Source organism: Sciurus carolinensis, chromosome 2 (assembly GCF_902686445.1).
Source record: "Sciurus carolinensis chromosome 2, mSciCar1.2, whole genome shotgun sequence".
NCBI classification, from domain to species: domain Eukaryota; kingdom Metazoa; phylum Chordata; class Mammalia; order Rodentia; family Sciuridae; genus Sciurus; species Sciurus carolinensis.
Window position 1 is genome coordinate 80,014,003 of NC_062214.1, and position 16,659 is coordinate 80,030,661.

The 16,659-nt window shown below is 49.8% G+C and overlaps 1 protein-coding gene across 2 annotated transcripts in view; it reads left to right on the forward strand.

The window, feature by feature from the left end:
- Nucleotides 1-5,594: 5,594 nt before the first annotated feature.
- Nucleotides 5,595-16,659, forward strand: part of Pstpip1 (proline-serine-threonine phosphatase interacting protein 1) — a 39,845-nt gene continuing 28,780 nt past the window's right edge. For both annotated transcript variants that reach the window (XM_047541977.1, XM_047541979.1), the window contains exon 1: nucleotides 5,595-6,079. In XM_047541977.1, the coding sequence (XP_047397933.1) occupies nucleotides 6,044-6,079 (36 nt within the window). In that variant the 5' untranslated portion in view covers nucleotides 5,595-6,043. The remainder of the gene's footprint in view (nucleotides 6,080-16,659) is intronic.

Sequence of the window (16,659 nt, forward strand, 5' to 3'; positions counted from 1 at the left end):
GTGGCTGCAAATGAGTAAATGTGAAAACTCCTGGTCAAGTTGGACGAGGCTGGGTGAGGGGGACGAGGACTTTATTTTTGCAACTGCTGGGGTGGTGAGGCAAATTGAAAAACAGAATCTGTCTCTGAGGACCCAGGGCCACACCCTCTGCCCCCATTGGGGGCAAGTATATTTCCTAGCATCAGGGGAGGAGCAGAGCCTTCACCCAAGAGCCCCACCCCAACCCCAGCATGACCCTTGGCCCCCACACTTCCTCCTCAGCTGGGGACTTCCTTTCTTTCCCCTTCCTCTTCATTCTGCTTCTGCTCCTCACCTCCAGTCCTACACTCTGGGGGGGAAAGACCTTCTTTAGTGATGGGACTCCAACATATCAACTGACCTCTCTGGGCCTCCCTTTCTTTATCTGTCGAATGCAGCCATGATGCCTCAAAGGCTGTTGGGAGGATTAGGTGAGACCCAGGGCACGTGAAGTGCTCAGCTCAGGCTTAATGCAGTCAGAATCCTAGGCTAGTACGGCTACTGTGCAACTCCCTTCTCACCTGGTCTCACCTGTGAGAGTCATTGATCAAGACCCAGCTCCCCTCCTGTGGGAGATGTCCTGGCCTGGCTCCCTAACAGGGCTTCTCTGTCCTTGTGCATACTGCTGTGACTCAGTACAGCTTCTACTACGCATGTCCCCAGACAGGAAGGCTCAGTTAACACTGGTGGATGCACTACAGTGGGCTTGTTCCATTCTGTGTCAGAGCAACTGGGTTCATAGCAGGTGCCCCAGAAGAGGACCCGTGCCTCTGGCCACCTCAAGGGAACCCACAGGTGTTTCTCCCAGGAACAGTGGACCACCATGGCCAGGTACTGAAACATCCCAATTCAGTCATGGGTAGCATTAGGGCAGTGTATCCAGCCAAAGTCTGAATGCCAACTGAGCAATGCCCTTCTGGCTACAATCTGTAGGCATGCCAAATGTTACTATTCCAGGAAGGAAATGCCTAGTGTCACCTGGCGTTCCTAGAGAGAGGAGATATTCTCAAGACAGAATGTAATCAACGAAAGGGACAAAACTAATGCCCCTTGGATCAGTGGCAGTGCCATTACCAAGTGAAATTCATGGCAAGGATCTCCTGGCTCCTTGTATGTCACCAAGAGCTTTCAGACCCTTTCTTTCCAGTCCCCTCTCTTCAGAAGGCTCCAAGCTCTTATCTCAAGTTCTTCCTGAATTCAAGTTAGGATTTCAGGCCCCCAACCCTGCCCTCCAGGTTGGCCTACCTCGGAGGACTGTTCCTCTGACAATATCTTCTCTTCCAGCCTTTGAAAACTTAGCAAACTTCTTCACACTGATGTCTATTTGCTTTCAGTCTTGTTTGAATTTTATCCATCAGTTCATTCATCCATTGGTCAGGGAAAACTTTCCTGAAGAGGTGACTCTTGATAAGAGAGGGGAAGGATGAGAAGTAGTTAGCATGGCCAAGGCAGGGGCTGGGATGGTGCAGAAAGAAATTTTTGGGCAGAGGAGAGAGCACGTGCAGAGGATCTGGGGTAGAAGAGATTAAGGCGAGAGGGAGAACTGAAGGAAGGCCCAGGAAGCAGTACCAGAAATTGAGGGGGGAGTATTATGGTTGGAAATTTTGAAGAACAGGCTGGAGCTAGGTCATATGGGATCTTTAGGCTATGCAAAGACAAGGACCAATAAGAACAATGGAAAATCAAAGCAAGGTGCCAGCTAGAAGGTGACATGGCCATATCGGGTCTGAAAATATCACTCTGTGATGGGGAGGACAGACAGTGAGCAGGACGGGCTTCACAGATATGCATCAAGTCCCACCGGCTCCCATTGCTCAGAAGGGAGCTGTACTCAGACTTCAATGCTCCGAGATGCAATCCTCAGTGGTGTTTCCTTTGTTTTTTAAATGCAGTCTGGTGGAACCAGGAAGTGTGCTTTAAGGGCTTGGTTCGTGTGTAGTCCTCAGCCTTTCCCTCCCACTCCTGCCTAGCAACCACCACTACCTTCTGCCTGCAGCAGGGACCTGAGGGCAGGTGTGGGGATAGTCAGGATCCAGAGCATCTCAGGAGAGGTCATGGCAGTCCCACTCTGACCCAGGTCCTTCGTGCTTCCTGGGCTGGCGTTCGCAACACCCATGGGGATTGCCATTCACTGTTAGTTGGGAAGGAAGAGCCATGAGACGGGGAGATGCCTGACTCAACTTCCCCAACAGGCTTGTGACTGGCAGAGAAACCCAGCAGTTGGTGGGTTTAATGTGCCATCCAGTCAAGAGGTGGAGACGGGGGAGTTTGTTCCACAAATTTTCCCATGTTCAAGGGAGTGCAACATGAAGTAGCTAACTAAAAAAAACCACCCAGATGTTAACATTCCCACTTTTGTGGCTAGTACCTTTGCTTCGGTTGCTTATGATGGCTCCAAAGGTTGGCTGGAATCGATCCAGCAGCCTGGCTGTGGCAATCAATCCCGGAACAACTAATTTTGCAATTTATTCTCAATCCGTGGACCTGCTACTTCTTGAATTCTTCAAACAGATGTGTTCAAATACTATGCAAAACAGGATAGGGCTCAGCCAGGGTGGGGTTCTCCCCCACAGCTTAGCCTGGGGCGCAGCTGCCGGGACCTAAAGGCAAATTGTGTTTTGAAGCAGCAGGCACAGTTGCTAAAAAGTGGTGATTTTCAGGACTGGATTCCCCTCCCCAAGGGCTGGGCCTGGGGTGGGGTGGCTGCTGAGGGCGGGACCTTGAACCATACAGTTTCCTTTCTTTTGGGGTTCTCAGATGTCTCAGTTCTCCTCCTTCATTCTCCACCTCTCTGATGTCCCACTCATTTGCCCCAGTTGACCCATCCAGGCCTCATTCTCCTCTCAGAATCATCACAACACCCTCTTCTGGTCTCACCCCCTCCAAGCCACCCCTCACCGAGAGGGATCTTTCTAGAACCTCTCTTTCAGTATGTCAGCCCCTCAAGGCAGAAACCAAGTCTACCTCCCCTCTGGGCCCCAGTCCCAGCAGGGCCTGGCAGGAGTTGGAGTTCAGCAGCATTTTTTGGGGTGGGCTGAGGAGAAGGTTGTGGAGGTCCCTCTGGTTGGCTCCCATCATCCTTAATAGTCCTGTCAAGGTATCCCATTCCCATGGCATTATGGTGAAATGTGAGCATGTGACCACTTCTGACCAACGAGACACCAGGAGAGGTCTGGCCGGAGACTGGGGGCTGGGGCAGGACTTTGGAGAAAATGTGTTCCTTTTCTTTCTTTGAGTCGTAGACTAGAGCTGCTGCAGCTCCTGACTTCCAAGGAGGAAGATCATCAGTGGAGGAGAAACTCAGAGAAACAGAACTGGGGCCGTAATGGACCCCTCTGCTCGGGACCCCTTGTGTGAGTGAAACACACTTCCTTCCTCTGAGACCCTCTAATGCGTGTTCCTTGCAACCCAAAGCATTCCCAGCTGGTCAAATTGCACAGTGAACATAGCAGAACACGTGCCAAGGCTGGATTCTCATCCCAGCAGCACCATCAGCTCCAACAGCCTCCATGGGCTCAGTTTTCCATCCATGATTGGGGTTCTAAAGGCAGAAAGGGAGAAAGGAAGGATGAAACCCTTTTTAGTAGAGGACTGTTGGTAGAAGACAACTGTGGAGGTTAAGAGCATGTGCTTTGGCATCACACAGACCTGGAACTGTACCAGCCCTCTGCTTTCTGGCTGTGAGACCTCGAGTGAGTTGCATGAACTAATCACTAGTTTGTTCATCTGTAAAGGATGAGTGCAGGCTGGGTGAGGATTAGATGAGGTGATCATGAAAGAAGCTTAATGGTGCACCTGGTGCTTGGTAAGTGCTCCCGTACCAAAGTGGCTGTTGGGTTTGCCCAGCCCTAGGAACTGCAAAAAGTGAGGGAAGAGTTGGGGAAGGAGACCTCTTTCTAGCAGAGAACTTCAGATGTTCCTTCCCCAGTTGCTCCAGCCCAGTCAGCATGGCCATCTGGATCAGTGCCTTGACTGGACCAATGCAAATGGGAAAGGAAGGCCTCATGGGTGGGATCCTGGAGGTTGACCTTGACAGGTGGAAGGATTTGCCCAGGGAAGGAAGATCTAGGAAGGCATGCCAGAGAGGATGCTGGTTGCAGAAAAGCAAAAGCGTGGAAGTCGGAGTGGGAAAGGCACCTCTGGGGAGAGGGAAGGGGCCTGTTTGCAGCAGATGTTTGTGGGAGGTGATGGAAGAAACACCTGGAGAGGCAGGAAAGGGAACCTGTGATGTTTTCTGCCAATCAAAGGGAGCCTTCTAGTAATGAAGGGTTTCTAGGCTGTCTCCAGAACTAGGGGCATCACCCCATCTGATAGATGATAGATGGGGACAATGACCTGGCCTTACAGGTGGTGTGCTATCAGGAGAGGTGCAGTCGCAGCAAATGACTTTCAGGGTTCAAGGTGACTTTATACCTCTGGGTTAGCAGCTGCAAGTAACAGAAAACTGGACTGGTTGCCATAATGCTGAAGAGGTTTATTAGCTCAAGTCCAAGGATGCTGGAAGTTAGGGCCTTCCAGGGCAGTCCCACGGCTCTGTAACTCTCCCTGATGTTACAACTCTCTTGGGTGACTGTTCTAGATGGCTGGGTGTGCCCCATCTAAACCCTGGCATGTGTAACTGGCACTTGAGAGCTTAGCTATTTCTTCTGCAGCAGCTCTCATCTCCCTTACCGCCCCAGTCAATTGCAAGGCAGACACTGGTGAGGGTGGTGATTTGCGGACGGTCCCTGACTCATCCTTTTCACCAGCCCACCGGGGGCTCAGGACTCCCTGCCAGCATCTTCTGCTGAGTGGGCAGGCTGGCTCCTCAGAACAGGGCCTCCAGCACCTGTCTCACCAAACTGGAGTTTCCAGAAGTGTTCTTGTCACTGTCTCTTTTCCAAAGACTAGAGGTAACAGATGGGGGAGACTGAGGCTCAGAGCATTGCAAAAACAGGTTGAGCCCTTTTTCTCCCTTCTGCAATTGGAACCCCCCAATCATTGAGGGGTAGGGCCCCCCAAAAAAGAACTGGGCCCCAACCTGGGTTTCCAGACTTCCATCTCTGTGCCTTTATAGTCCTATCTCTCTCTATCCAGTCACATTCATTGAGCCTGAAAATGTCATCTTCAGAGGGGCCTTCCCTGCCTTGGAGAGTACCTAATCTGGGGATTTGCAGTGAGGCGGGGCAGTGTCCATGAGGCCTCAGGCTGTCCCCCACAGGCTTCCCCCTCAACTCACCTCTGTGCTTCCAGTCCCCCAGAGCACAGCTGTATCTCCCCCAGACTGTGAGCTCTTGGACATGGAGCAGCCAGTCCTGGGTGAATGGTTGTTGTCCTGGAAAGCCCAGAGAATCTAGCCTCTTTGAACCTGGCTTGGAGAGGGGCTGGGCTGGGGGGTGATAGCCCCATGTGTTCCTGGACCCCTCCTTTGCCCACAAAGATGGGCCACAGGCTCCCTAAGTTGATGGCTCTGAGAACAAATTGGTCCAGGACTGAGAAGGGGCAAGCAGAGGCAGGCAGCAGGATGGCAGGTGGCAGGCGGGGCTGCAGAGGGAGCGGAGCGGCTCCACTTCCTGTGGGCTCGGGCCCTGGTGCCTGCCCTGGGGGAGGTTGCACAAACCTTCCTGCACAGGCCTCAGGCTGCCTCCTTGCCTGGCCTGTGCACAGCCCGCCTCTCCCCCTCGTCCCTGACGCCCACCAGGGCTGGCATCCCACTGCCTGCCCTGGGTCCTAGCCTGTATCCTCCATTACTGCGACTGGCGAGGGGCCGAGCTGGACACCGCAGCCCTCCCTTCCATCACTGGGCACAGCTCCTTCCTCATTTTGCTGCCGATTCTAACCCCAAACAAAACAGGTTGAGCCCTTTTTCTCCCTTCTGCAGTTGTCTCTGGCTTGTGGCTGCCTTCTGAGTGCTGCAGACGGCGCCGGCCGGGAGGGAGGGCCTGGGCCAGCTCTGCCGGGACTGGGACGGTGCTCCTGGCTCCTGGCCCACATTCAACCCTGCCCGAGGCAGGAGCACAGGCTTCACAGCAGCAGACGCCCGAGGATGATGCCCCAGCTACAATTTCGAGATGCGTTTTGGGTGAGTGAGGGGCCTCAGCAAGTCCCCTGGCGGTTGATGGGGTAGTGGTTCCAAAAGGAAAGTTTTCTTGTGAAAACAGTGGGTGGTTTGGGTCCTAATTTTTGTGGAGATGACCTGGGCTACAGATATTCCTTCTGAGTTGGTAGGTTATGGGGTCTTTAGGGCTGGGATATTGATTTTGCTGCAAATGTCACCCCTGTGGACAAGGGAACTCGGGCCCTCAGGGCTGAGTGTCCCCTGGGAGAGCCCTTACCCCACAGCAGGAGCTTCCCAGGAGAGTCTGACATGGATGGGGGCTTGAGGAGGCCACACTGACAGGGGCAAAGAAGAGGTCCGAGATTTGGAAACCAGACAAACTCGGGTCCCAGTCTTAGCTTTGTTATTTACAGGCTGGGTGAGCCTCTGTTTCTCCATCTATATAATGAAGATAAATACAAAGAAATGTACCAGCTGAAGGTGATCTAATGCCCTAAAGCGTCCAGCACCTTGCCAGGATACCTTCCCTCACCCAATGCCTCATCCCCTGAAGATCTCAGGGGTCTTGAAGGAGGCAGCCGGGCCAGACAGTTCCTTGCTTGCTTGCTTAAATTCAGCACAGGCGTAAATCAAATCCTTTCGCCCATGAAATAAGGGCACCTGGCCAGTGGTGGAGGTAAAGTGGCTTGGCCCAGGCCACGTAGCCTGCAAGTCCAGCTCGAACTCTGGCTCCCCCTGGTTTTTCCACTTGTCCTTCAGTCCTTTCTCTGGCCCTCAAGCTCTGGCTGTCCCCAGTGGCTTGTGGGAACAAGTTGAGACCTCTCTGGTTAGAACTGGTGAATGTGGCTGCCCGAGGGTATTGCCTCTAACCTCACAGTGGACTCCCTGGCCCTTCGCTCCGCCCAGCCAGTCTGGCCCTCCCTGGGCTCTTTCCTGGGGCTGTAGCCAGGAGGATGAGAGCTAATGAGCCAGGCCTTCCTTCCCTTCCAGGCCAGCTCTGCTTGGGGCCTGAGGCCAGCATGTGAGTGTCCTGCTTCCCCTGCCCAGAGAGCAGAGCGCCTTGACCAGGGAGGGCACCCTGTGGCTTGCTGGGCCTCAGTTTCCCCTTTTTTAAAAAAGAGGGTGTAGGACCAGCCCAGAGCTGATGGAGGCCCAGGTGGCTTGACCCATGCAGATCACCAGGGTGCTTGTGGTCTAGGCTGGCAGCCACCACCCCGGGAGGGGGTCTGGGGGTGTGAGTCATCACATTGCTGCCCTGATTTGGAGAGTAAAGTTGAGAAAGGGGTAGGACGTGGAAATCTAGGCAGGCCAAGAGACCCTGATCATTTTATCCCAAGGACCTCTGTCCCCACCCAGAGCCCCTGGGCCCACCTTCCCTAGGGAAAGTTGGGGCAAGGAGCAGCCATGTGGCAGGGCCTGGGCAGAGGGATGGGCAAGGAGCAGGGTGTGGGGGTTTCCTGAGTGGTATCCCGCCCCATTCCCTGCACTGGGTTGCTGCAGGTGTCATGGTCTCCAGGTGCTGCCCCTCCTCCATGGCTGCTCTCTGGGTCTGGGATGAGGAGACAGCTTCCCCAAGGAAGGTCAGAGCAGGGAAGGGAAAGAAGTGGCCAGTGGGAACCTTTCGCACTACGCCAGAGCAGAAGCCTTATGTCACTATCAGCATCACCTGCTCCCAGGTGGATTCTCGTGCCTCTCCCTGGCACTCGCCCCACCCAGCACAATAACAAATAACATTTACTAGCACTAAAGATATGCCAGACGCTGTCCTCAGAGTTGTGTGTATATCCACTCGATCCCTGCGACAACCAATACAGTAGAGGCTATTGTTATCCTTATTATTCAGTTGTGGAAAGTGAGGCACAGGGACTTAAGGGCTTGCCTAATGCTACACAGCTGGGATCAAACAAACCCCAGAAGGCTAGATACAGTGCCTGGATCTTCCAGGGTGTTTTGTTATCCCTCTGTCCACCTTGGCATATCACAGGATCTTTGGGTCTCAGGGTCCACATTGGGGAAATACGGGAAAATTTCGGTCTCTTACCTTTCACAGGGGTAAGAAGTTCAGCTGAGTGTGAATATGACAGTATTTTGAAGCTCAACTTACAGAAAAGACAAGTGTATTTTCTTTCAGGGGCAAGTGAGGGACAGAGCCCAGCCCACTTGGCCCCTCTTTCCAGCTTTCCCTCACCCCAGTCCAAGGTGCTGCCATTAAACCCTGCAGCCTGGCAGCATACTGAAAATGACTAGTCTTTAAATAGTGGAGGGAGAGCCAGGTGCAATGGTGCAGACCTGTGATCCTGGCCACTCAGGAGGCTGAGCTGAGGCAGAAGGAGCTCAAGTTTGAGACCAGCCTCTACAACTTAGTGAGAACTTGTCTCAAAATAGAAAATGACTGGGGATGTAACTCAGTGACAGAATGCTTGCCTAGTATGCTTGAGGCCTCTGGATTCAATCCCTAATTCTGCAAAAGGAAAGAGGAAGAAGAAAAAAGAAATCGTGAAGGAAACCCCTGATATCTTTTTTAAAACTTTTAAGTTGTTGATGGACCTTTATTTATTTTTATGTGGTGCTGAGGATTGAACCCAGTGCCTCACACATGGTAGCAAACGTTCTACTACTGAGCCTCAACCCCAGACCCAGATCACTTTTAATCCTACAGTAGTTCAGTTGTCTGGCAACTTCCTCTAACCAGATCACAGGCAAGAGCCAGCCCTGTTTCTGGCATTAGCTCATGATAAGGAGAGAAGCAAAAGTGGTTTCTAAGGAGTCAGAAATGATGTCACTAAGCTCTCACTAAAGTGCATATAGTTTACTAGTAGGAGATGCCATGGCTTATAGTCAGGGCCTATGAACTCTAATTTCACTCACAGTTTAAACAAGCTTGGTCATGGGGGTCTTTGAACAATAAATTAATAGAGGTCCTAACCTGATATACACTTGGTGATGGATAAATATTGGTGAATCTCAGCTGTTAGGGGCAGCCTCACACATCACTGGTACCTGGTAGCAAAGGAGACAGAAAAATGATAAAAAGCAGGAATGATGGTTCAAAAGTGGTAAGATCATTGTGTGGAAATAGACCAGTTCTGTCTCTCATTAGGCCTATATTTGCATTTCTGTAGTATGGCCACATGTTTTTTTTATATGACCTGATTTCAGCTGTGGCAGAGCATTCAGATGCAGGCTTCTGTGGGAGTGAGGCAGGGACAGGCTAACCCAGGGCGAGAGAAGGGATCATTTGATTTCTGCTACTCACGTACATGATGAAGAGCATCACTGCTCTGCAGGAAGTTTGTGGCTGTCAATGAGACAAGACCAAGGCTGAGAATACCAGGCATCCCAGCTGAGAAGGCCTTAGATCTCATATGGGTGGCCCTAGCACTGAGTCAAAAGGGCAAGAAAGCCCAAAGAAGGCTAGGTCTGGTCTCGTCCCACCCACAGCTGGCCAGTGGCCCTGCTCCCAGGGGGCAGCTGAACTGTACTGCAGTAAACATCTGTTTGCATTCTCAGCAATCCTCATCAATATCGTTGGAGAGTGGGGTGCATGCTAAATAAATATTTACCGAGTAAATGAATAGACAGTGAATGCCCCCCATTTTCTCCTTTCTTTCATTCTAGTTATATTCTACAAATATTTTTTGAGTAGGTTCTCAGCTACATGGCCTAAGCTGGACCCCTAAGGAGCTTCACCCTCACAACCAATCAAATGAACGAGACTTTCTTATCTTCAAGAATGTCACAGCTCAGTGCTGGAGCTGGAGATACCAAATCACTGGGCCCAGCCAAATGTGCTCTGAGAAGTTTCTAAGCCGTTCCTCTCTATGCAACCTGGACAGCCAGTGGCCTTTGTAAAGGCGTGGTTGGATGTTGCTTTAAGAGGGTAAAGATATGGACCAGATTTTATTGAGAACCACATCCTGTTCCTTTGGGGATAGCAAGGGCTGGAGGAGGCTGGATCACACACTGCCATGACCCCTCGCTTACATTTGGTGGGCATCACCTGGTAGGTAAGCGGGGAGCAGGTCTGAACCTTTTCCTTTGGCATGTGGTCGTATCTCTGTCTTTGGGGCTGTGCTCTAACATCATCTGGAAACCTCCGTGCCATGCTGAGAGGAGCTGAGCGTCCCCAAGCCCACTGAGCAGGGAGGACACCCCTGCTGAGTGGGGAGTGACTCACCAGGGATGCACATTGAGACTGAGGCTGGGCTGGGCCCACCCCTTCCCTGTGAGTCCCTCCAGCTGCTGGAACTTCTTCCCCTTCCCAGTCCTGGGTCTCTGAAGTTCCCCATTTCAGAAGCTACAGAGAAGGGGACTGAGGGGCCCCATTTCAGTTTGTTCTACAGCTGCCTGTCCCCACCCCAGAACACCGTGGTAGATATACCATAGCCTCAAGGCATCGGGAGAGGCTGATGTTTGCCTCTCCAGTTCTGTCCTGGGCTGTTAATGCTATGTATATACCTTTTAAAGAAACAAAACCAGGCCTGGCATGGTGGTGCACGCCCGTAATCCCAGTGGCTCCAGAGGCTGAGGCAGGAGGATCGTGAGTTCAAAGCCAGCCTCAACAAAAGCGAGGTGCTTAGTAACTCAGTGAGACCCTGTCTCTAAATAAAATACAAACTAGGGCTGGGGATGTGGCTCAGTGGTTGAGTGCCCCCGAGTTTAATCCCTAATACCAAAACAAAAAACAAACAAAACAAAACAAAAAAACCCAACAACACCAAGACAAATATAACCCCCAGGAAGGTGAGAACATGAAGAAAAATAGGTAAAAATAAATCTACCCAGAGTAGCACCACAGAGACAGGTGGTAATATATAAGTAAGTATATGTGTCTATCTATTAATAATTTTTTGTGTGTTTCCATAGATTATTTTACACAAGCAAAAGTATACTGTATATGTAATTTTGTATTTCCCTCCTTTTTTTCCTAGTATTTAAATTTTTATTTTAAATCATGATAAAATACATAAAACATATAACGGATCAATTGAATAAATTGTCTCTCAGACGTACACAGTTGAAGAATATGCCCCTGAATGTTTGTTCTAAAGTATACTGAACCTAAAAGTTAAACTTTCATATTAGTCAACAGGAAATTGTCCTGATAAATACAGTGAAAAGGAATTGAAAGCATTATTTCCAAATCGGCTGCACCTCATCATTCAGTCCAATATGAAGCCTGTCTGTTGCAATGGGCTCCTCTCATGGGCTTGTGCTTTACATTTGCTCTAATAGGACTTGGTGTTTGCAGTGTGGGTATGGAGAGGTGACTTGTGTGGTGGCACACCTGTTATTCCAGCTAGTTGGGAGGATGAGGCAGGAGGATCATGAGTTCAAGGCCAGGTTGGGCCGCATAGGGAGACCCCATCTCAAACAAAACAAAACCGGAGGGGACGTGAAGCTGAGGCTGGGGTGGCAACGGGCAACCTAAGCATGATGGAAACCAAAGAGAGACTGAGTATCATCACTCGCAGCCCATGCATCCAAGTGAATGGTAAAGCCAGGCTGAGCCATGCATCGTAAAATAGGTAGTGCCAAAGTTTGGACAGAATGTCCACCAATAACATCCAAATAACCAATAGCCGATTGATAGGTAGTGTCTATGATATCAAAACCCATATTTGCCTCTGGGAATTTAACTGGCACGGCAGGGTTAAACTGTTCAATTGACTCCATAAGATTTGCCATTTTAACCTTGTTTAAGGGTACAATTCAGGAGTGTAAAGTATATTCACACTGTTGTGTGACACTCCTGTATTTAGTATGAATACTTGTGGGTGTGAATGCAGGTTCTTCATCTTCAACAGTACCATTGTTAATGGCTGCAAAATTCTCTAGCTTTTGGATTTGTTAGACATACTATGATTTATGTGTCTGATTTCCTGTTATTGAACATTGAGGTTGCTGCCTATTATTTTTTATTCTAGGCAGTGATAAAAGGGGTAGATTTTTTAATATAAAGGGGTTTTGCTTGAGGACTACTTCCTTAGGTAGATTCCTAGGAGAGGAGGCATTTCAGGGTGAAGGAACAGGGCCAGTTCTCTAGTTCTTGGTATGAACTGCTGCTTTGGGACCTCTCATAGTCCTCTGGCTGGGCAGGAGCCTTTTTATTTGGGAAGGAAGGATCAGAATGACCTGGAAGTGGTGGGGCCTGTGGCAGGAACCAGAGCCTGCTAGGGTTTTGAGGGAGAATGTCCTGCAGGGTTGGTCCCCATGACCTCAAAGGCCAAGGAGACCAGAGGCTCTTTGTAGCCAGTGGCTAAGGAGCAACAGGGGCTTGTAGGTGGTGCGGGAGGTGGGAGCAGGCGACCCTAGCTACCCTGCCTTTGCTGCTACCGGCTGCCTCCCCTGCCATGGCTCAGGAGGAATGAGTTGGTATATGTAAAGAAAAACAAACAAACCAAAACCTCAGAGCCAAATTGTGGGTCTCATAAGCAACCTGTTGAGAAAAGTGGGAGGAATCAGCACTGATACGGGCGCAGGCTCCTATTCACAAGCAGAATCTCTCAAGGCCACACAGGGAATTAAATAAAGTGGTTCGCTGCTGGGAGAACGGGAGAAGAGATGGATGAGGGAAAGGGCTGGGTGGCTGTGAGAATTTATGTGGTACTTATTTTTATACTGTTTGATTTTTGAGTCATGTAAATGTACTACTTGTTCAAGAAATTAAATGAAAATGGAAAAGAGGACTTGTTTTTTAAGTTCCATGATGTTATCCTCTGAGTCCCAGCTACTTAAGTCATCCCCAGACGAGCAGCGGTGGTGCCCATTTGTCCAGTGTCTACGATATACCAGACCTGCCACAGCCACTCCACCAGCCCAGCCCACAGGGATGGATTGTCAGTGTCTTCCTGTCTCCATGGTAGGAGCCAGGGGATGGCAGGTCAAGGGCCAGGTCAAGGTCACACGTACTGGGTAGAGCAGTAACTCCAAGCTAGATCTGTCCTTGACTCTTTTCTCCATGATTATAGAGATCGACTAGTTGGTTCTTTGTTCAATTATGATTCACGTAGGATGATAGGGAGGCTTCCTGCATGTTATCATTGGCTTCCATGGATTTGGAAGAGGCTAATTCCTGCCGCCAATTTTCTGCAAGTAAATGTGAATTACATATGTTATTAGAAAGAAAGTGTTTAAAAATAGAACAAAGCAGTTTCTGCTTTCAAGGTCAAGATGGTATTTTTAGGCCAAGTTCATGGTTTGGTAGCATTGCCTCTTCCACATGCTCCATGTACACCTGGTGGTATGTGGGCCCCTGGGACCAAGTACTTGGTTCTACTGTGCTCATTCCACAGAATGTAGGCAGCCCTTGGAAGGTGCTGGAAGGTGGCAGAGGTTTGTGGTCATGATCACTCTGCTTCTGCTGGGCCTGCCTGTGGCCACCTTCAGGGTTGACTGGCTGCAGCATTCTGGGTCAAGAACTCAGCTCCACCTTCAGTGTTATTGCTGGTGAAAATAAGATCTTTGGTGACTTACTTGGTGTTCCAGGCCCCAGGAGCTCAGGTACTTTCCCTGGTTGCTCTTGGCCTCTACACAGAGCTGGGGCAGCCCCTGGGATGAAACAGGAGAGCCTTGCTTGGGCTTTAGAAGGTGAGTGAGAATTTGGGAGATAGCTGGAGAGCCAACGGCACTTCAGGTGGAAAGTCCGGCAGGGGCAGGGCTGTGGGAGGCGCAGAGGGCACAGAGGGCATTGTGCAAAGCGACTGGCAGGAAGGGGCAGCCCCAGGTGGATTGTGAAAGGTCTCTGCCCTAAGTGGTGGCAGAGACACTTTCTTCTGCCTTTTTGTACCTCTCTGGTGGCTGTTATTTCCTCTCGTGCAAAAGGGTCTGGCGGCTACAGGCTATGACCAGGATGTCTTCCTTCCTCCCTGAAGCCCGGCTGACGTTGCAAACCACAGGATGACAGGAACTTGGGGTGGAAACTGAAACTGCCTCATATGGAGCTGGAGACAGTGCCACCCCTTCCCCTGGGCCGCCCACACTGGGGCTCCCCTCTGTCGACTCCGTAAGGTCCCTCCCTCAGAAGCCAAGTGGCTCCCCATCCCCCAGATTCTGAAGGAAATGAGCTTTTTTGAAGCTTCACTTGTCCCCACCAGCCTCACTTGCTGGGTGACTTCAGAGAGAGTCATTTCGCTTTCTGAACCTCAGTTTCCTCATCTATGGGATGTTGGGGCAATAAGAGGTATGCTTACCTAGGATAAGGGCTTTGAGGGCAAGGGGGCTCAGGGCTGTGCTAAGGGACCTCCTACTCACCACAGTGAGTTGGACCAGGAACCAGTCTCGAGGGTCCCAGATTAATAATTGGATATGTGCCTGCATGTTGAGCCTTTGCTGTGGAACTTTCCAGAATGCCTCCTTCACTGTCCACCATCACCTATTCCATTCCACCTTGAGACAGTAGTTCCTTTGGTTTCAAATAACAAGATGATCTGTGGCATCTCATTTAACTCCAATAGTAGTCCTGGGAGGTTGGTGGTTTTTTGGTTTTTGTTTTTTTTTTGTAGGGCATTTTTTAATAAAATTTATTCTTAACTGAAACACAAAAACATAAACTTGGACATATTAATGGGGTACCATGTAATGTTTCAATTCACATGTACATTGATGTTCAAATCAGGCCAAACATATTCATCTCCTCAAACATCTGTCATTTTTTTATAGTGAAATTTTAAAATTCTTTTTTCCAGCTTTTTGGAACATAGCACATTGTTATCATTATGAGGCTGATGTTCTTAGTCCTGCTTTCCAGAGGAAGCTGGCTGGTAGAAGGGCTGGGGGTCTGGGATGCATCACACATAGGCTTTGGGGCTGGAAGGGGCCAGCTCCTGCCTTCTCAAGCCCGGGGTCAGAGACTTTTGAGTTACTGAGACAGCAGTGAGCTCAGTCCTGGCACTCTGAGCAGTGCGTGACAGAGAAAGTAGGCAGGTGACAGCTCCTTCCACTGGTGTTAACAGGCCACCCTGTATTGGGCAACAGGATGTAGCAACAGAGACTCACTGCCAGTGTGGAGATGGGGCAGGCTTCCCAGTTGTGGCCACAGGAACAGGAAACTGAGCCACTGCTGGAGAGGAAGAGAAGAGGTGATGGGCTGAGGCATGCTTAACATGTTCGAGGGACAACAAGGAGGCCTGTGTGGCTGGAGAAGGGAACAGAGGCACAGAGTAGGTGGAGATAGAGGGGAGCAGGGAGCCAGGTATCCTAGGCTGTAGCTCTCAAAAAGCCCAGTGCTCAGACCCGGCTGCAGATCGATTACATTCAACTTTCTGGGTTGGGGCCTGGGCAGCTGGATGTTTCAAAGTTCTCCAGTGCCTCAGACACTGGTGTAGGTGATTATGGTGATTAATCGTAGTTGCTGACCATGAGCATATGTCGGGCTTTTCCATCTGCATGACTTCATTTGACTCACCTGAGAGTGAGTAGAGTGTGGAGGTTCTGGTATTTGGGGAGATACCTATTTTTTATTTTTAAAAATTTTTTTGGTACTGGGTATTGAACCACTGGCGTGCTTAACCATATCACTGAGTCTTTTTAATATTTTATTTTGAGACAGGGTCTTTCTGAGTTGCTTAGGGCCTTGCTAAGTTGCTGAGGCTGGCTTTGAACTTGTGATCCTCCTGCCTCAGCCTCCTGAGCCAGTGGGATTATAGGCATGTGCCACTGCACACAGCCCAGTAAATGTATTTTAAACATTTTTAAGTGTACAATTCAGTGGTGTTAAAAACATTCCCTATTTTCAGAACTGCTATCATTCTCAACAGTAAATTCTCCAAACAGTCTATATTAGTCAGCTTTCCTTCACTGTGACAAAATACCAAAGAAAATAAGCCTATAAGGAAGAAAGGTTTATTTTGACTTTTGGTTTCAGAGTTTTCAGTTCGTGGCTGCTTGGCTCTGCCACTTTGGGCATGTGGCAAGGAGCAGGTAGTAGAGAAAAGCAGCCCACTTCATGGCAGCTGGGAAGCAAAGAGAGAGAGGAGGGGCCACAGCTCAGAATCTCCTTCAAGGGCACACCTGGTGACCTAGCTTCGTTCCACAAGACCCACCCCCCTCCTAAAGATCCCACTACTCCCTGGTGGCATTACAGATTGGACACCAAGCTTTCAATGCATGACCTTTGGGGACATTTAAGATCCAAAACATAACATTCCACATTTGATCTCTACTTTCTGTCTCTGTGAATTTGACTTCTAGGCACCTCATAAAAGTATAATCATATCATATTGGTCCTTTGATCTCTGGCTTATTTGACTTACTGTAGTGTCTGCAAGCCTCATCCATGCTGCAGTAAATGTCAGAATTTCCCCCATTTATATATATATATCAGTTTCCTTGTCTATGCATTCATCCACTGATGGGTGGCTGGGCCCTTCTTCTTTGTGGCTATTGTAAAGAATACAGCTATGAACTTTGGTGTACAAGTATCTGAATATGCCAGTACCATCCCTGCTTTCAGTTGTTTTGGGCATATATCTAGGAGTGGAATTGCTGGTTCACGTGGTGATCACATGCTTAACTATTTATTTCTATATGTATTGACGTATTTATTTTTGGAGTATTCAGGATGGAACCCAGAGCCTCATGCATGCTAGGCAAGTACTTTACCA